This window comes from Propithecus coquereli, unplaced genomic scaffold (genome assembly GCF_000956105.1).
Source record: "Propithecus coquereli isolate 6110/MARCELLA unplaced genomic scaffold, Pcoq_1.0 Scaffold372, whole genome shotgun sequence".
Lineage (NCBI taxonomy): Eukaryota > Metazoa > Chordata > Mammalia > Primates > Indriidae > Propithecus > Propithecus coquereli.
In genome coordinates this window covers 1,886,795-1,908,350 of record NW_012149419.1, presented here as the reverse complement: position 1 = coordinate 1,908,350, position 21,556 = coordinate 1,886,795, and the positions used below count along the sequence as shown (strand labels likewise).

Genomic DNA, 21,556 nt, shown 5'->3' with positions numbered 1-21,556 from the left:
ACCTAAAACCCTACACATAATCATTATATAATAGTCAGTGTCCACTTAGATCTACATGCATATTTGCTCTTCTCATGCTCTTTATTCTCCAAATTTTCATCTAGATCATCTTTCTCCTTCCTGAATATACCCTTTAGTGTGGGCCTGTAGATAGGAAAATGCCTTTATTTTTACTTCGTATTTGTGGAATATTTTCATTGAGGATAGATTTCTAGGTTGGCAGTTCCTTTCTTTCAGCACCTTGAAGATATTCTCCTACCGTAGCCTCTACTTCCTCTTGAAGTATTTATGGTGGTTAAATCTTGCGAAGTCTTTGATCAGTTTTGGAAAATTCTCAGCAACCATGTCTTCAAATATTGCTCTGTCCCGTTCTTTTTTTCCTGCGGGGACTCTGGTATGTGATAAACCTTTTCCATATATTATCTTGTCTTATTTTCTGCATTTTTCACCTTTTTGTCTTTCTGCTATTTTCCAATTTACTGAATCTCTTAGTTTCTGCTGTGGTTAAACTCATCCATTAAGTTATTCATTGCACTCGTTACATTTCTAGATGTCAGAATTTCCAGAGGATTCGTTTGTACAATTTGCAGTTCCCTTCAGGTTTGCATCTTGCCTTTCCTTTCCTTGCACATCCCCAGCAGTGTTTTAACTCTGCTATCTTGCTCCCTTGAGGTTTCCTGTCTATCGTTTGTGCCTCTTGTTTTCTGATCACGTCGTCTGCAAGTCCCATGGCTGATTATTTTTAGTGATAGACATTACGTATGAAAAATCATAGAACAAATTGAAAGCCTTAGATACATTCTCCTGCAGGGAGGATTTACATTTGGGTATTAGCAACCCAGGATCACCTCATCCGATCGGAAATTGAGATGACTTAAAGCTGGACTTTGCTGGGCAGTTTGCAGTTTGTCCTTCAGGGTCCCAACCTACAATCAGACCTCTTTTTGGACCCTGAGCTCCAATTTTTATATCCCTGTGGGTCTGTGACTTCTGCTCAGCTCGTTAACCTCTTGTCTTTCTCTTCTGTAATTGGAAGAAAACCTAAGGGAAAAGGCCTGCTCTCCGAGGTTCCCTTTTCTTTCTGCTCTCAGCCCTGTAACTGTCACGTTTTGCCTGCCTTTTCTAGTTCTCAGCTGGAAGATTGATCTCAGTTACCCAGTTTATCATTATTGAATGGTTCCTTCCTATAGTTCTTCTGGAAGGGGAACCACTTCCTGTATTTCGTAAGTTTATCAAAACAGTTCTGTGTGGGCCTGATCTTAACTTCATTTTTATTTGCTTTGGTTTTCACTTCATTTTGTTTTTTGGTACTAACTTTATGACTCTAACTCATTATCTGATAGTAAATGTACATATTATTTATTGGCTCAAAATTTTCTGAATATAGTCTTAAGGATGTTCTTAAAATTAATTAAACTTATTTGCTTTTTAGGATAACTTTCCATTTGATCCTCCATTCGTTCGAGTGGTGTTACCTGTTCTCTCAGGAGGGTAAGTTTAAGTGATTACTTTTTTTTTAATAGTGTGCAACAGAATCATTTGGAGAGCTAGTCTCAGGGTTTTTTATTTAGATCTGGGGTGGGCTTGAACATTTACATTTCTAAGAAGTTCCCAGGTGAAGTTGATGCTATTGGTCTGGGGCCCACATTCGTAACCATTGATCATAAACCATTTTGTTGTTTATAGGTAGAGTTTTTAATGGTTCCTGTTTATATGTTTCCCCACAAAAAACCCAAATATTTTTCAAATATAAATTGTGATTGAAGGTTTAGAGGAAGTTACTAGAGAGTGATTCCCACATGGTTGTGATCACTAGGTATAATCACAGGAAATCTCATGGGCTGGAACTGGCTGTCTAGTTCCTTCTAGAGGTAGTAGTTGCAGTTCAGTAGAATCAAATGGTAATTGTCATGCAGTTTTACTGGAGTTCGTATTGATGCTTTTTTGTGATTGGAAGTCTTACAATGGTGGGGAAAAGATCAGAATTTGTACTTAGGTTAGTTATGAAATGTTCTGTAGATCCTCAATTTAGGAGCAATTAAACTAATTTGAGAATTTTCAAATACTTGGCTTACTAATTCCATTTTGTGAGATAATCCACATTATGATGATTAAATCTAAAAATATGCAGACCTTCCTTTGGTCATTTCTACAGTTGAGATAGTAATAATTACATTTAGGGTGAAAATACGGGCAACTATTTAAAGAATTTCCTGCAGAAGTGGTTTGCTCCTGCACTTACTGTTTTTAGTTATGTTTGCTTTACATGCTTATTTCTGTGCTTTTTGGACTCAAATCTTGTTAAGAATGGTTTCTGTATAGTCAGAATAAGTATTAACTGTAGTGCTGACACTACAGAATAATTACTTGGGCATGGTGTCTATCTGTAAAGTTCGGGTAAATGAAAAGCATGGTTTAAAAAAAAATTTAATGTTACATATGGATGTGCTGAGCCCATTTTGAGTTCTGCAACACAGTAAAGTAACATTGCTTTTCTTTTCTTTTTCTTTCCTTTTCCTTTTGACAGAGTCTTGCTCTGTCGTCCTGGCTAGAGTGCAGTGGCGTCATCGTAGCTTACTGCAACCTCAAATTCCTGGGCTCGAGCAATCCTCCTGCCTCAGCCTCCCGAGTATCTGGGACTATAGGCATGTGCCATGACGCCTGGCTCATTTCTCTATGTTTAGTAGAGATGGGGTCTCACTTTTGCTCAGGCTGGCCTCGAACTCCTGAGCTCAAGGGATCTTCTTGCCTTGGCCTCCCAGAGTGTTAGGATTACAAGCGTGAGCTGCCGCGCCTGGCCAGTAATACTGCTTCTTGAGGGTTTGCTTACCTGCTACCTGCAGCCTTATCCTTTGCCACATCTCCCAGAATGTTCTGTGAGCACTAGTGCAGTGATAGATTAATAGATACTTGTTTTGAAAGGATTGCAGGATTTTGGGAAACCAGGCTCAAACAATTCTTTACCAAAGGACTTCCTGGAGCTTTAATGTGACTTTCCAAGATGATGTTAAACAGCTTTTCCCAAATTTACTTAATTCATAATATTTTACCCCACAGCATCTAAGAGCATGGTGTCCTCGGGTTTGCTTTTTGGGAAAGGCTATTCTATTAGAAATTTATTAGTAACCAAAACAGCCTGGTTACTGGCACAAGAACAGAGATATAGACCTTTGGAAAAGGACTGAGAACCCAGATATAAAACTATCCTCATATTGTCATCTGATCTTTGACAAAGCAGACAAAAATACACACTGGGGAAAAGAATCCCTATTCAATAAATGGTGCTGGGAAAATTGGATCGCCACATGCAGAAGATTGAAACTGGATCCGCACCTCTCACAAAAATCAACTCACTATGGATAACGGACTGAAACCTAAGACATGAAACCATAAGAATTCTAGAAGAAAATGTTGGGAAAACTCTTACAGACATTGACCAAGGCAAAGAATTTATGAAGAAGACCCCAAAGCAATCACAGCAACCAGAAAAATAAATAAATGGGACCTGATCAAATTAAAAAGCTTCTGCACAGCCAAGGAAACTATTATTAGAGCGAATAGACAGTCTACAGAATGGGAGAAAATATTTGCATGCTACACATCCAATAAAGGGCTGGTAACTAGAATCTATATAGAACTTAAGAAAATTAACAAGAAAAAAATCAACCCATTAAAAAGTAGGCAAAGGACATGAACCAAAACTTTTCAAAAGAAGACAGAATAATAAATAAGTGCTTTTATAAATAATAAAAAAGTGCTCAACATCTCTGATCATCAGGGAAATACAAATCAAAACCACAATGAGTTATCACCTAACTCCAGTGAGAATGGCTTTTTTCGAAAAATCTTAAAACAACAAATGCTGGCGTGGATGTGGAGAGATAGGAACACTTTTACACTGCTGGTGGGACTGCAAATTAGTACAACCTCTATGGAAAATAATATGGAGATATCTCAAAGAACTAAAAATAGAACTGCCATTTAGATCCAGCAAGCCCACTACTAGGCGTCTACCCGAAGGAAGAAAAGTCATTTTATAAAAAAGGCATCTGCACTCGAATGTTTATGGCAGCAGAGTTCACAATTGCAAAGATGTGGAAACAACCCAAGTGCCATCAATACATAAATGGATTAATAAAATGTGGTGTGTACACACACACACACACACACACACACCATGAAGTTCTACTCAGCCACAAAAAACAATGGTGATCCAGTACCTCCAGTATTCTGGTTGGAGCTGGAGCCCATTCTTCGAAGTGAAGTATCACAAGAACGGAAAAACAAGCACCACATGTACTCACTGTCAAATTGGTACTAAGCGGTCAACACTTAGGTGCTCACGTGGAAGTAATATTCATCAAGTGCTGGGCAGGTGGGAGGGGTGTGGAGGGGATGGGTAAATTCGTAACAAATGAGTGCGGAATTTCCTGTCTGGGGGACGGGCAACTAGTAGCTCTGGCTTGGGTGATGCAACGGCAATATGTGTAACCAAAAGATTTGTATCCCGGTAACATTCTGAAATTTAAAAAAAGAAAAAAAAACTTCAGAGTTCCAAGTGACTCTCACATGTTTTCTGCTGGGGGCAAGAAAAGCTGACATAATGTGGGTTTATTTTAGGGGTCTCTTTTTGAAAGGCAGTTACAAAGTTGATCACAAAGATGAGTGGAAGTCACAGGTTAATTGAGCATGAAACAAAGTTGTTTAGAATTGTATAAAATTTCATTTTGTTACCTTTAAGGCTGTCCTACACTGTTTTGGATTAGGCAGTAAAAGTGCTATAAAAGCTTCTCTTGTCATAAAGCCTCACGATCAGTTTTGAAAGCTGAAATGTTAGGTAAATGTGCAAAACAAACCTAGGAGTGAAAAATGATCATCTTTCAGCCTTTTACTAGCCACCAAGTTGTAGTTCTTGTGTTTTTCATTGTTTTATGTTAAAATATCTTTTTTGTGAAGCCTTTACTGATTGGGGAGAAGACATACTGTGGTGCTTCAGTTTTGTGCTTGTTCATAAAATCGTATGTTTACTCAAAATTCCCGTAAATATGGGAAAGGAAAGGTTATTTTTTGTTAAATCTTATTCAAAAGAAAAAAATAATCAAGGAAAGGATTTGGAAAAAATCTGTAAATTCAAGATAAATGGATAAAAATACTTTGAAGCATTTTGAAATCTGATTATAAAATTGACTAGCATAGGTTTTTCACATTTTGTTGTGAGACATCCCAGGAATTTTAAGTTTGTGATTTTAAGTAGTTTACTTCCCAGTAGTAGAGACAAATACATGAACTTACAAATAATTCCATTTTCAGTTTTAAAATCTGTTACATAGTTTCTCTTCATTGATTGTTTTTGCCACAGTGGGGTTATTATCCCTATTATTCAAATGAAAAATCTGAGTAATAAGTCAGCTTGTGATTTGTCCGAATCTTCTGACCCCTGAATATGTTTTCCATTATACCAAATGCCAGCTATATAAAAGGGGGTTAAAAGCACTCAGAAGTACTCCACTGAATGTCAGATGTTAGGTATGGATTTCAGTTCTCTGAGGTTTAGAGGAGCAAGGGGTTGCTCTGGCCGTCGTGACCTGGAAAGACCCCACGAGGTAGGTGGGATCTCAGCGGGGCCTGGAAATGTGAATGGGGTTGGTCAGCTGGTGGAGGTTGAAGGAAAAGTATTTAGACTGGTAAAAAGTAAACACAATCACATGTCTAGGAAAGAGTATGATATATGCAGAGTATGCCAGAGCAGTTTGAGCTCCAGCACAAGGTGGGCAGGATTCATACAGAAGAGCTGTAAGGAACAGTGCCGACATGTCTTGTACTGACATAGCACCGTGGGACTGGTGACACATCTTCGTTTTTTCTTGTAAACAAACTATTATCCCTGGGTATTGAATTCATCTTTCCACAACTGGTGCAGGAACGAGGGAACAACAGTGAAGAAAATGTTTTAGGAAGATAAATCTGGTGACAGTAGAATAGACTACAAGACAAACTGCTCACGAAGCCCAGGACGTGCCATCAGCTGAGAGCCTGCGCTGCTGTTTTGAGTGAAGGGCGGCAGCGTGAATTGGTGCGGTAGTAACGGGAACAGGAGGAGGAGTTAAAAGCTCAATTGAGGCAGAATCAGTGATTCGGTCTTCGTAGTCAGCTGTTAAGTGAGGTAGAAGAATTATTGGCTGATCTATTAATAAAAACTGAAAAATGGAGAGCTAAAAAATGTAAAATACTGATAAAATTCAGAGCTTGCAATCTCAGAATTAAGGTAAAGTTTAAGCATTGTGTGATTCTGGGTAGATTATCAAACACTTTTTGCATATTTTTTTTATACCATGTCTTGTAGCCACTACCCTATTTATTTCTTGACATAGGCAAATTTTTTTAAAGTAACGGCTTTATTGTGATATGATTCATGTATTAATATGACAAAACTCACCCTTTTTAAAGTGTACAATCCAGTGGTTTTTAGTATATTTAGAGTCATGCAACCATTATCACTACCTAATTTCAGAAAGAAGCCCCATGCCCGCTAGCAGTCACTCCCCATCTCCGTCTCTCCCACCACTGATCCTGGCAGCCACTGATCTACTCTCTGTCTTTCTAGATTTGCCTGTCCTTTAAATAGAATCATATAAAATGTAGCCTTTGTGGCTGACATCTTTTATAATAATTATAAACTGAATGCTTAAAGAGGCCGAGCTTAGGATAGCACTTGCTACACAACTTTGGCAACTGAAATTTTTTAAGTTAAAGTATGACTATGTTCATGTATGTGGCACATTATTCTTCGATGACTCTTAGATTATTAATTTTTTTTTTTTTTTTGCCTAGTGTCCGTAAACTATCTAAGGAACTCTTTGGAGGCAAAGAGCAATAAGAGTTTGGAACACGTATTGATAAAATGAATAATTCAATACAGAAATAGAATCACCCACTTCTTTTAGGTGTAAATGCTGTTGATAGTGTATATTAAGGAAATGTTTACTTATCTCACTTTTTATGTAGGTACTAGAACTACTTCTGTCTTGTGTTTAGACATCCAACAAACATTTGTGTAGGTATCATGTGCTTGTACAAATGCACTTTCTTTTGACTTGGAAATGCAAAAATTTCCTTTCCTCCCACCCAGTGAGACTCTTTCCTCCTCCATAGGAAGAGTGGGGTACTTAAAGGAACAGTGGTAGTTGGATAATGGGTAACTTAGTGTGTACTGGATACTTCCTTTTCCTAAAACAAGTCCATATCTACCTTTAACTTTTCCAGAATGTATAGAACAAGTATGGTGTTAACTTGCTAACAGGTTACTAGACTTTGAGCAGTTGTGGAATCAAAATCTAAATGAGAACCTATATCTTCTAATTCTGTTAAATCAGCAGGTGCTCATTATGTATAAGATATTCTTTTAGCCCAGTGGGAGATTCACAAAATTGGAGATAGATTTGTTTCAGGAATACAAGAGTATCCCATGATTCTTCACCCAAATTAAATTTTGGGGGGTGTTTTTCTTTTAGGTTTTCTTTCCCTACTATTAAACTTTCACTTTGAAAGGTCACAGGGTTTGGGCAAAGCAAGTAAGAGAGATACTTGCTTGAATTCTCCAGGATGGGGGAGTTGAAGAGTAATCTTTTCATCATTGAATAATTTCACTATAACAATTACTATTGTTAATGTTCTACAGTAGAAGTTTTTAGATTCCTTACTTCACTGCAAAGTAATTTGGTTTAGTCAACACGAGGATGCATTTGGTTAGTGGAATGGAAGATTCACAGGCTAGAATGGTCTTGGCAGGTTTTGTGGGGGGAAATACGTCATTTGGAAGGAAGCAGAGGGAATCTCTGGTAAGGGAATGGCATGGGCAGAGCAAAGCTCCAGGGGACACGTCAGTTGGTAGTGGACTCCGTTCATGTAGACCTACCTGATCGGTGGTCGTAGCTTTTGAATGTTTTCAAAATTACCACAGTTTTTCTAATAAAATTATCATTCCCTTGATTTTTTTTTTTTTCTTGAGACAGAGTCTGGCTCTGTCGCCTGGGCTAGAGTGCCGTGGCATCAGCCTCAAATTCCTGGGCTCAAGCGATCCTTCTGCCTCAGCCTCCCGAGTAGCTGGGACTACAGGCACGTGCCACTGTGCTCAGCTAATTTTTTGTATATATATATATTTTTTTTAGTTGTCCAGATCATTTCTTTCTGTTTTTTAGTAGAGACGGGGTCTCGCTCTTGTTCAGGCTGGTCTCGAACTCCTGACCTTGAGCGATCCACCTGCCTCGGCTTCCCAGAGTGTTAGGATTACCGGCGTGAGCCACCGTGCCTGGTCCATTCCCTTGATTTTATTTAATGTATTTGAAGTTTCAAGTAACATTAAGGGAGGAATGAAATTATTTTTTTGAGAAGGGGTTAAAAGGCTGAAGAATCTTGATCTAAATAATGATTTCCTAAAGGGACATCTGAGCAATCCATAGGAGTTGTCTTTGGTTCAGAGAGCAGTCCTCCGGCCTGCAAAGAGAATTGAGTCCCTGAGAGAGGCTTCATGGTCAGAACCATTTGATTTTGACAACAGAGTGGATGAAAACTTAAACCATAAAATACATCCTGATGTTCATTATTATGGATAGGGTAAGGTTGGTGCCATTGTTGGAGGAAAAACTCTTGGCTGTATAACATCATAGTAGAGAAAGTTTAAGATGCAAAGAACAACATTTGAATGCCATTTAAGCAAACTGGTTCTTCTTTCCCATTCTTTGGAATATTTAGGGCTAAGTTATTAGTTTCTGGTATCATAGAAGTCTAAAAGTATTCTGTTCTAAGAACCATTATTGTTTTAAGAATTGACTAGATTTACAGCAATGATATTAAAACTTTTACTCATAGTCCTGTCTCCCTAACAGCTGTTTTCATTTTTGCATGTTCTAATCTTTGCTTGTACACATACTTTCTAAGCAATGGTACTTTAAAAATTGTTTGAGAAGGAATATTGAGATCAAGAGAATTTTGTATGATTCCTTTTTTCTTTTTAAGGTACGTGTTGGGTGGAGGAGCATTATGTATGGAACTTCTCACAAAACAGGTAACTATTTTCTTATGGTACTCAATTGTCAGCCTCAATAATACTTTGATTATGCAGTTATATTCTAAGTAGAAAGTTCTTATGTAATAGCTCCCACTTTTAAAAAATTTAGTGTTTTTTTACATCTACTTTTAAGAAAAAGCTGTTTAAGGTAAACCAATAAAATGACATTGTACTTAGTGCTGAATCTATGCTAGGGTAGACATTAAGAGTGATGTTTATTTAAGGTTTAATTTGCTCATGTTAGGCCCTTAGAATGTAGTTTTTTAAATTTTTTTTAAATTTTTTGTGAGATTCTGGAAATGGTCCAATTTTACTTTGTTCCCTTGACTACAAACTTCTTAAAATCAATTTGCTATTGTTGAGTTGTTATATGCCATTTCTTTAGGCTTTCCCAAGTGGAAATGGGGAATACTACTGTGTTTTATCAAGATGTATTTTCTTCTTCCTGTAGGGCTGGAGCAGTGCCTACTCAATAGAGTCCGTCATCATGCAGATAAATGCCACCTTAGTCAAAGGCAAAGCCAGAGTACAGTTTGGAGCAAATAAGGTAATTTTATTAAGAACTTTACATAAACTATATGTTACTTTGTGAGGCTTCTTTCTGTGTTGACTTAATTCTTCTTGAGACAATTAATTTCATTTTCATTTGGTTCTTGTTACAGAAGTGATCTATAGAAAACATAAGAAAATTGAAGATACTCATTGATAATCACTTAATTATTTAGTATCTGTTTGTCTTAGATTTATTATAAACATGTAGCAGTTCTCATATCAGATGACATAGACTTCAAATCAACAAAAGTAAAGAAAGACAAAGATGGTCATTATATAATGGTAAAGGGAACAATTCAACAAGAGACATAACAATTCTAAATATTTACATACCTAACACAGGTGCTCCCAGATTCATAAAGCAAATCCTATGTGATCTAAACGAAATGATAAACAGCAGCACTGTAATAGCCGGGGACTTTCAACACCCCTCTGACAGAACAGGACAGATCCTCCTAACAGAAAATAAACAAATAAACAATGGACTTAAACAGAACTCTAGACCAAATGGGCCTGACAGACATTGACAGAACATTCTACCCAAAAACCACTCAATATATGTTCTTCTCATCAGCTCAAGAACCATTCTCTAAGATTGATCACATCCTAGGTCACAAAGGATGTCTCAACAAATTTGAAAAAATAGAAATGATACCATGCATCTTCTCAGACCACAGTGGAATAAAATTAGAAATCAACAGAAACATTCATGTCTACACAAAGTCATGGAAACTAAACAACACACTGCTGAATGATAGTCATGTCAAGGAGGAAATTAAGATGGAAATCAAAAGATTCTTTGAACTAAATGATAAAGGGGGGGATACAAGTTATCAAAATCTGGGATACAGCTAAAGCAGTCCTGAGAGGAAAATTCATAGCCATAAATGCCTACAACCAGAAGACAGAAAGATCACAAATCAATAATCTAATTAATTGTCTCAAGGAATTGGAAAAGGATGAGCAAACCAATCCCAGATCCAGCAGAAGAAAAGAAATAACCGGGATCAGAGCAGAACTAAATGAAATCGATAATAAAAGAACTGTACGGAAGATTAATGAAACAAAAAGTTGGTTCTTTGAAAAGATAAACAAAATTGACAGGCCTCTTGCTGAATTAACCAAAAGCAGAAAAGAAAGGACTCTATTAAGCTCAATCAGGAATGAAAAAGGAGAAATCACAACTGAAACCATGGAAATAGAAAATATCATCTCTGAATACTATAAAAATCTCTATGTACAGTTTTTAATTTATTACTATTGGTATGTATAGCCTAATAAGTAAAAAATTATACATACTTTGAAGTTTTGCAAAATTGAGATCATGTTATAATATTTAATTCCTAGTGAGCTTTATGTGCTAGGCTCTAGTCTGAACTTTTTACCTACGTTAACTCTTTCAACCCTCTTAATAACCTAAAAGATCAGTGCTGCTATTGTCCTCATTTTGTAGATGAGGAAACTGAAGCACACAGAGGTTAGGTAACTTATCCTAAGGTCATGGGTAGCAGAGCAAGAATTGGGACCAGTCTGGCTCGCCTAGGCTTAGCCAGCAGGAGCTGAGAGCCAGCCATGAGACAGAAGGATGTTGGTCAGGCTGGTTTTCTGTTCAGTTAACATGAAACACAGGGTGTAATATCCACTCTAGGACATGGTAGTGAGAAAGCCTTCCAAAGCAGAGGTCTGTTATCATGACTTCTAGCAGGAATTTGGGGTTTAAAGGCAAGATAGTGCTTCCATTCACTATTATGGAGGGAATGGTAGTTGAGTTACAGTGAAATCTTGGAGCACACAGCCCTATTTCTCTAGTCAGGAGGGCACTTATCTTTCCCCACTGCCCACAGACCTCCAGTGATTCAACTACAAAATCCCCTAGTTAGTGATCACATTCAGGTGAGAGAGATCTGTTTTGTTCTTTGCAAGGCAGTGGGGAGCGAGTGGCTACCTACACTAAGCAGTCTAGTCTTCTCTTTGTAAAGTAGCAAGCTTGCAGAGCCAAATCTGAGAACCTTGCATAACCCCGAGATTCTCCGGGGGGCTAAAACGGTCTCATGTTAATTATATCCACAGCTGTCATCAGAAGCAGACACAGATACTTTCTTTTTTTTTTGAGACAGAGTCTCACTGTGTTGCCCGGGCTAGAGTGCCATGGCGTCATCCTAGCTCACAACAACCTCAGACTCCTGGGCTCAAGCGATCCTCCTGCCTCAGCCTCCCGAGTAGCTGGGACTACAGGCACATGCCACCATGCCCGGCTAATTTTTTCTATATATTTTTAGTTGTCTAATTAATTTCTTTCTAATTTTAGTAGAGACGGGGTCTCGCTCTTGCTCAGGCTGGTTTCGAACTCCTGAGCTCAAACAATCCGCCCACCTCGGCCTCCCAGAGTGCTAGGATTACAGGCGTGAGCCACCGCGCCCGGCCGACAGATACTTTCTGGGAGGAAAGCATCTCTTATTTAAGCCTGCAGGATTCCCAAAGAGTGAAGTTAAGCAAATATGAATTCAGTCAAAGATCATAGCAAGTAGGCAACCCAACATATAGGAGAATTGGCAGAAATGATGAACAATAGACATGTATTCCCAAAGACTTTATGGGTTTTGGAATTTTCAGATACAGAACAGAGGCATCAGATATTAGAATTGTGAGAAAATAGTTATGTGTGATATCTAATATAAAGAAAAAGATGGAATTCATAAAATTGGACAAGCAATAAGACCACCAGGAATTATGAGAAAGATCTGGAAAACAATTAAATAGAACTAATAGAAATAATACAGTTGTTGAAATGAGAAACTCAAGAGATGGATTATCTATCAGAAGAGAAAATTGATTAGATGATATCTCCAAAGAAGTAATTCAGAATGTTGGACAGAGACACATGGGATAGATAATATGGCACACGTTGAAAGAGATGAGTGAGGTATAAGATATGGCTTAGTGGAATCCCAGGAGGAAATACTAACATTATATTAAAAAGTGAGAGAAATAGAAGTTATAAAGGTGACAGAAGCAAATTCACATACATCAGTCATAGCAAAGGTAAATGAACTAAAGTTACCAGTTAAGTTGAATTAACAAAACAAAATCCAGCTATTTTTAAGGAGCTAGCTATTTTTGTATCCTTTAAAATAGGATACAAAAAGATTTAAAGTCTTTTTTTTTTAATATAGGGGCAAGGGTGATAAGGATATGCATACATTAATCAAAAACAGGGTGATGTAGCTCTAGTATCTATTAAACAAAGTAGGATCTTGGAACAGAAAGCATTAGTGAGCTAAATGACAAAAGTCTCAGCTAACTAGGAGATTGTAGCAATTTTTGTACTTCATGTACCTATCAAAATAGTGTCGAAATACAGAGAAAAACCTGCTAAAATCACAGGGAGAAATTGACAAGTCTACCACCATAGTTGGAGATTTCAACATACCCTGCTTATGGTAAGTTAAACAGAATGTCAAAATACAGATTTGAGTAATCAATTAACAGGAATGGTCTAATGGATAAACATAGAACTCTATACCCAGTAATTAGATATTATATGTCCTTCTCAAGCATATATGGAATATAGGGGAAAAATTCTTCATATATTAATCCATGAAGCAAGTCAGAAGATTTAAAAATAATTGGTACCATGTAAATAATAATAATTTAAATACGATACAGTTAAGGTTAGAAGGCAGTAATGCAGTCACTAATGAAAACCTACATGAATTTGGAAATTAAACATACTTCGAAATATTGGCTAAAAAATCAAATGAAAATTTAAAAATAGTTGGAATTGAATCATAATTAAAATACTAAAATTCTATCTATTCTTCACTCTTTCTCTCCCTCTGTCTCTGTATTGAATATCCTCCCTTTCCCTCTCTATTTGAAATATTCATGAAGCTAATCCTGTTCCATAAAGAAAACCTCAAATTCTGAAAAGTAGAAAAAGGACAGATGTCATTCTCTGATTCTGATTAAATAAAACTGTAAGTTATAACAAAACTGGAAAACAGATGTTTCTTTGTGGAATTTTAAAATTCACTCCAATAGCCCTTAAGTCAAATGGGAATTTGAAATTAAAACTGCAGACGATTTAGAGATTAGCAGTAATGCAGTCATTACTTATCATAAGCTAAAGGAGAGCTCAGAGGAATATTCACAGCCTTAAAATCCTTATAAAAAAAGAATTAAAATGAATCAAGCCTCTAACTCAGAAAGGACAATCAAGTAACCTGAAGGAAAACAGAATGGAGAAACAAAGACATATGCAGAAATCAGTGAGTTAGAAAATAGAAAGGGCTAACTCCGCGGCACAGTAACGCCTCTGCAGAACGTCCCCGTTGGTCCCGTTAACCAGCCTGAACACCTCTCTGTGGGGAGTGGGGAGGCTGTGGCTGCCTCTTCTGTGCCTGGGTGGGTGGGCAGCAGGTGGGCCGGGACTGCTTTACAGTCACTGGCAGTTCCAGCGTGTGTGCTTTGGTACGTACGGTCTGTTTCCATGTCTTTCATTTTTGTCCTTATTGTGAAAATACAGACTGAAAAACACTAGTTTTCATTAACTTTGAGAAAATAGTACTGCATGTTTTATATGTTTTAATTTGTTAGGTGTGTTATGTCAGGGCTTTGGTACTTTAAGGGTCTCTTAGAAATTAAAAAAGACTATCCTGTAGAAAAATGGGAAGAGAATATAAAAAGTCTAATAAAGAAATGGCTTGTGAACAGACGGAGACATGCTCAGCCCCACTGAGTAACAGAAATGCAGATCAAAAGTACAGAGTCCGTCTTTCACCTCGTATGTTGTCAGAAATCACGAAGGTTTGATGAAACACTGTAGGTCAGGCAGTATCCAGGTATTTTCATGGTTGGCTAATGGGAAAGCACATTTATATGGTCCTATAGAGGGCAGTTTAGCAATATCTCAAAATTACAAAGGCATATAAGTCTTTTGACCGAGCAACTCCACTCTGGGACATTTTTACTAGTACTGTGCAAATATGTGTACAGAGTTGCTCATTGTAAAATACTTAGAACAACCTAAATGTCCACCAGTACTGACTTTCAGTATCCATACAATAGAAATTTTTCACTGTAAAAAGAGAGAGAGGTAAAGCTTTCCATATACTGATACGGAACAAGCTCCAAGGTATGATAAGTGAGAAAAGAGGCAGACAGTGTCTGTACCATGCAACCGTTTGTTGGGGGAAAGCAGAGGACAATGGCTAATAACAATGGGCCATACGTGAGTTTTCTTGCATAATCTTAAAGAAGGACATACAAAAAACTAGTAATAGTGATAAACTTGAGTAGAGGAAGGTGGATGAATTGGGGGAACTGGGTGGTTGGGGGTCAGGGAGGAAGGAGAATTTTCACTTAGAATTTTTTTTATACATTTTCGATTCTTGTACTGTGTGAATTTATTACTCAAAAAAAATTCTATGACAATATATTAGATAGGTATGTACCACTATGGTGAATACTCATGATATTAATATCTTGACTGGAAGTTAAGATGTAGGTCAGTTGTACTTACAGTGACAAAATTGATCCTAGATTTGGCTCCTTAGAAAAGATTCTGTATTTTTACCAAAAGAGGACTCCTTTAGTAATGGCTTGGAGCCAGTTATAGGCATTCTTTAGATTTCTACCTCAAATTGTCATTCATATGTGTTGACCTTGAAGCTTAATATTTTCTTATCTGAAAGTTTTATATGTATATAAATTTGGATAGAAGTTATGAGGAAGAGAGTCTGAGTTTAACTCATGTCCAAATAGCATCCTTTAACTTCATTCATCAGTGTGGAGAGGAACACTAGAACTAAAAAGCCTTGTGCTTGTCCAATGGTAGGAAGACTTACAAAAATGAACTGTGAAGCTTGTAAATTTTTATTGGAGTATAATTTTGTTTTTATTATTCTTAAAAAATTGTAAAGAATAATGAAATTGAGAAATGAGAGTTTAAATTAAAATTGTTTTTGAAATGAAAATATAATTCCATTTCCTGTGTTCTTTTAAGCACAGCATTGATGCACTCATACATTTATTATGACTTTCATCTAGTTAGTTTTGATTTAAAATGTATACTTCTCTTTCAGAATCAATATAATCTAGCAAGAGCTCAACAATCCTATAATTCCATTGTACAGATACATGAGAAAAATGGTATGTTTAATTCAATAAGTATGTATTGGCATTTATGAAGTTTTACATAATATATTGATATTATCCTGTTTTGTTTTTCTGTTTTTGCTTTAATTTCTTAAAGTACTGTTACCATAGTGAAAAAAATGTAACTTGTGCTGCATTCAGAATCTTTCAGTGAACCTTTAATGTCGCTGTGCTTCATTCTCAATCTTTGTATCTCAAACACTCGGCCTGGGAACCTCTGAGTCTGTCAGGATTTTTAAGTAGATGAATGGATGACTCCCTGTACTCGCTTGAAATCTATGGTATTAGGGTAGGAAATGAGTCAAAGGCCACTGTTTATAGGTGGAGTTCTTGTTGTAACTGAGTAGATGTAATCAGGATCATGACCAGCTTTTTCTGAAACATCTTCAGACTATATTTAATGCTTTGGACAATCTTATACGTTTATCTATTCAAGTAAGATGACTTCTAATTTCAGCATACACTTGAATAGTATGAGTAGTAAATTAATAAAAAAATTAAATCCTAAAATATCTTTCATAACCTTTATTGGCCCTTAAATTTTGCTTTATTTATAATACACGTTTTGTGTTTTTTTTTTTTTTTTTGTCTCTAACAGTAAGATTTTAAAAAACCAACTACATTTGGAATTGGAATACCTATTTTCAAGTGCCAGTTTTGTCACTCACTGGGTCTATGGTCCTGGTCAAGTCTCCTTATCTCTTCTAGCCTCAGTTTCCTCATCTCTAAAATTGACATAATGTGTGTCTTGCCAAACTTGTGAACAAAAAGAGTAGTGTGGGGCCAGGCGCAGTGCTCACGCCTGTAATCCTAGCACTCTGGGAGGCCGAGGTGGGCGGATTGTTTGAGCTCAGGAGTTCGAGACCAGCCTGAGCAAGAGCGAGACCCCGTCTCTACTAAAAAAATAGAAAGAAATTACTTGGGCAACTAAAAATATATTGAAAAAATTAGCTGGGCATGGTGGCGCATGCCTGTAGTCCCAGCTACTTGGAAGGCTGAGGCAGGAGGATCGCTTGAGCCCAGGAGTTTGAGGTTGCTGTGAGCTAGGATGACGCCACGGCACTCACTCTAGCCAGGGCAACAGAGTGAGACTCTGTCTCAAAACAAAACAAAAAAAAGAGTAGTGTGTATGTATAGCACTTAACTAAGTGCCGATAATAAGGTATTCATTGTAACAGTGGTAGTGAAACTGCCTTTCTGTGCAAAGTAAATACTAGGAAGTGATTTTCTTTAAGGAGAGTATTAACAGTGAGGTGTTTTTTCAAAAACTTTGAGAGAGACAGAGTCTTGCTATGTTGCCCAGGCTGGAGTACGGTGGCTATTCACAGGTGTGATCATAGCTCACTGCAGCTTCCAACTCCTGGGCTCAAGTGATCCTTCTTCCTCAGCCTCTGGAGTAGCAGGACTACAGGTGCACGCCAGAGCCCGTAAAGTGTTCTTTACTTTGCTAGAAATGTGGTAGTTTGTGACCTAAGATTTGTGTTTTGTGTTCTCTTTCATTTTAATGACAAAGCAAGCTTGTCATTTGTTCAGTGATAGCTTACTTCTGGAAATAGGATTCAAAACAAAATTTTCAAGCCAAAAAGAGAAATGATAAAATTTGAGGACAAGGCCAGGTTTTCATAATCATTGCTGGCACACTGAATAAGTAGATCCAAAGAAACCTGTATGCTACTTCATAACCATATGTATGCTCTGCAAATATAGCATAGACATACTGTTCCAATGTCAGTTTTGTACCAAAACGTACTTAATCTAATTTGCCTTTCCTTAGAGAGCTTAGATTTTGGTGGAGTCTGGGAAACAGTCACATTTTTTCTTATCTCTCTTTTATTTTTTTCTTAAAGCAAACATTATAACCGCATTCAAAAATGTTTACAGAAAATTATGTATTTGGGAGTGTATAAGCTTAGCCATGGTGAAAGAGCAATAGATTCAGAATCAGAAGAGATGGATTCTAGGTCTTCTTAATTTTTAAATCTTATATTTAAAAAATTAACAGATAAAATTGTATTTATTGTGTACAACATGGATGTTTTGAAGTATATATACTTTATAGTTAAATCTAGCTAATATATGCGTCACTTCACATAGTTATTTTTTTTTTTTTTTTTTTGAGACAGAGTCTCACTCTGTTGCCCGGGCTAGAGTGAGTGCTGTGGCGTCAGCCTAGCTCACAGCAACCTCAAACTCCTGGGCTCAAGCGATCCTACTGCCTCAGCCTCCCGAGTAGCTGGGACTACAGACATGCACCACCATGCCCGGCTAATTTTTTCTATATATATATTTTTAGTTGTCCAGATAATTTCTTTCTATTTTTAGTAGAGACGGGGTCTCGCTCTTGCTCAGGCTGGTCTCGAACTCCTCACCTTTAGCGATCCACCCGCCTCGGCCTCCCAGAGTGCTAGGATTACAGGCGTGAGCCACCACGCCCAGCCTCACATAGTTATTTTTGTGATGAGAGACTCACATCCACTCTCTCAGCATCTTTCAAGAATACGATATATCGTTAACTATAGTCACCATGTCGTACAGTAAATTGAGGTGAGTCTAGTTTGGCTTCTGCTGCTAACTCTGATCTTAGTCATTTAGTCACTGCACCTGCTTCGGTGGCTTTCTCATTGGTGAAATGACATCATTGTGCTGATGACAATCCAAGTTCATTCTAAAATGCCAGAATTTTGTTTGGGAATAGTTATTTTCAGTGAAGTTTGCTTTTAAGTACAGAATTGAAATGGAATAAAATCTATCATGTAGTCTAATATTCCACACTTATATTTAGTTAGGAATTCCATTAATATAAAGCTCTTGTGTTGAAAATGCAAGTACAATTTATTCATAGAAAATAACTTTCTATAGTGAGCATATCAAAATACAGTGTTCCTGACCCAAGAATAAGTGTAATTTTTACAGTAGATTTAAACACCAAAATTATGACTAGAGACTATAGTTAACCTTAATAAGTGCCAGTTCTCCTAGTTGTTTTAGGAATTATTTTAACTTATTTATTTATTTACTTTTTTGTGTTCTGTTTCAGGCTGGTACACCCCTCCAAAGGAAGATGGCTAAATATGTTGACTGTCATACGTTTGGACCAATGTTGCTTTAAAGGAAATCTTTCCAACATGCAGACACAAGCTTTGAGTGCCCCTATAACAGCAGTACCGAAGACGTTAGCTAATAGATATTTTAGTGGATAATCTGTCAACTGACATCCAGTATAAGTTACAGCCTTTTCATTTTGCTCATTTTAGGTATCTTGGACTGAGCAGTGGGGCCTTTACTGTATTTTTCCTGATAAATACACATTCTGATCACTCCGTATCATCTCTTTTTCTTGAAAAGTGAAATCTTTTAAGCAGACGAGTCAGCATCAGGTTACTGAAGGTGTAACTTAAGGGTAATTTTCCTATATCGAACCCACAGGTTGTGAGGATTTGCAAGATATTGTTCTGTTTAGAGCCAATAAAAGTTGAATTTCTGTTCAATGTTGGTTTAGAAAATTTCAGGTCTTCTAAATCACAGTAGCTCTTTGAGGTCTAAAACCATTTTATGATATTGCCAAAATAATATCAGGAAACCTACTCATTAAATTGTTAAAAACTTTTTTTATGGCTATGTGAAGATAGGAACTATTTCCTGAAGATGCACTCTTAATTGAGTTGTATTGTGCTTTTGGGCAAAGCAAAGCAAGGCTATGCCAATCAAGGCTTGTAAGTAGTAATTTCTACTGGGGCATAAAAGTCTTGCTGGGCTGAATCTGCTTCTTGTTGGTTCAGTATTTCCTATGAAGAAAAACCACAGTATAGAACTCGAAGTTATTTAAAATACTAAGTCCTTTTACGTTTCCATTTTATTAACGGGATGTTGCAATCATTTGTAAACTAATAAACTTATAAAGTGATTGGCACAAAGACTCTTTGAGCAAAAGCTGCACAGTTAAGTACAAAGAGATACCTGATTTGGAGACTCTTAAAATTTTTGCTGTAGTCATAACAATGGCTTTTACGTTGAAAGACTAATAGGAACTCTACATATGTTAATTCTTTTATAAAACCTGACTCAAATCAAGGTATTCTCCATTTTACTCCCTTACCTGAATCAGTCCTATGTGGTTGGTAATCAATTTTTTTATGCACCCAAGTTTTGATTTAAAAGTAAATTGTAGTTATTAAGCACTTTTAAAAAAAAATCCAGAAGCACACTTTTCTGCATAAACCAGTTACAAAGTTCAAAAGTGTTTCTTATGGATTTGGTTTAAGATTCAGTTTTTAACTTTGTAAACTGTATCTAAGAGACTGGGCACTTCTCCATTATTGCGTGTGTTTAATTTCTTTTGATTCTGTTTTGGTTAAGAGGGAAATAGATAAAGACTTTCTAGTATTCTTGTTCACTTGGTTACATTTATATAAAGTTCTGATTGCCAGTACTCAGATAACAAGTGACAAGGCGGAATTCTTTAAAGCGTTAAAGTTCCTTAAACCTAAGGCTAAATCTTGAATACATTATTGAATTCTTTCATATCCTGATGGCTAGCAGATCGACAGCTGCACAGTTGGCATGCTTTTTTTTTTTTTGGATTCTATTTTTCATTGCAGATTTTATTTGGCAATGTACAGTAAATTTTGTAAACTTGCATCAAGTTTATGAATAAAGAACCATTTAAAAATTATTTTGTCACTTTTCCCTCATAAGAAATACTCTGCTTCACGTGTCTGTAGGCTCTATTGAGTTTCTCAGAATAGGATATTTAAGGAGGGATTGGGTAAGGGGAGGCTTGAGAGGAAGAGAGGCAGATTTATTTAATAAGAGAAAGTGAGAGAACCTTGAAATGGTGTGTACACACTTGATATACTCAGCTTTTCCTCAGCCTTTTTCCTCTTCCATACTCATTCTTTTTTTTTTTTTTTTTTTTTGAGACAGAGTCTCACTGTGTTGTCCGGACTAGAGTGCCGTGGCATCATCCTAGCTCACAGCAACCTCAAAGTCCTGGGCTCAAGCGATCCTCCTGCCTCAGCCTCCAGAGTAGCTGGGACTACAGGCATGCGCCACCATGCCCGGCTAATTTTTTCTATATATTTTTAGTTGTTCAATTAGTTTCTTTCTATTTTTAGTAGAGACGGGGTCTCGCTCTTGCTCAGGCTGGTTTCGAACTCCTGAGCTCAAACAATCCACCCGTCTCGGCCTCCCAGAGTGTTAGGATTACAGGTGTGAGCCACCGCGCCCGGCCCCATACTCATTCTTTAATATAAATTCAAGAGCTACTTTATTTACGGCTGTCCCTAATTCCCTGGTTACAAAAATCTGCTCCCTCTTAGCATCCCCAAAGCCTCCTTGCACGCAGTTGTCAGGTTATCTCATAGACGAGAAATACAGAGGGTAGGACAACTCCAGGCACAGTACACCTGGGCTTTGCTGCTTCTGAGATTTTTCCACGTTTTCATCATTTGACTGAACGATATGTTTGGATGTCAGCCACCTTACTTGGTCCAGAGGCAGAGGTAGGTAATGGCCCTCTCTTCTAGTGTCTCCTTGGGAGGTGAGGAAATCTTTGGAAGCCCTACCCCAAGCACACTGCCTCTTGCTATTCCTTAGTTAGAACAGGGGCCTGTGCCCACTTCTAGGCCAGTGGCTGGTGAAAAGAATGAAACATCCTGATTAGTTTGGACAAATGGTTCTCAAAGCATGATTTGGGGAACCCTGGGACCCTTTCAGGAGGTTTGTATGGTCAAAACTATTTTTTTGTAATACTAAAACATTTCCCATTTTCACTCATTCTCT

The 21,556-nt window shown here is 37.3% G+C and overlaps 1 protein-coding gene across 2 annotated transcripts in view; it reads left to right on the top strand.

Annotated features, from left to right (window-relative positions):
* The window catches only part of UBE2Q2 (ubiquitin-conjugating enzyme E2Q family member 2), a 57,483-nt gene extending 37,039 nt beyond the window's left edge, over nt 1–20,444 (top strand). For both annotated transcript variants that reach the window (XM_012651903.1, XM_012651902.1), the window contains 5 exons: nt 1,433–1,491; nt 9,016–9,064; nt 9,519–9,614; nt 15,703–15,769; nt 18,813–20,444. In XM_012651903.1, coding sequence (XP_012507357.1) covers nt 1,433–1,491; nt 9,016–9,064; nt 9,519–9,614; nt 15,703–15,769; nt 18,813–18,844 — 303 coding nt within the window. In that variant the 3' untranslated portion in view covers nt 18,845–20,444. The remainder of the gene's footprint in view (nt 1–1,432; nt 1,492–9,015; nt 9,065–9,518; nt 9,615–15,702; nt 15,770–18,812) is intronic.
* The last annotated feature ends 1,112 nt before the right edge of the window (nt 20,445–21,556 follow it).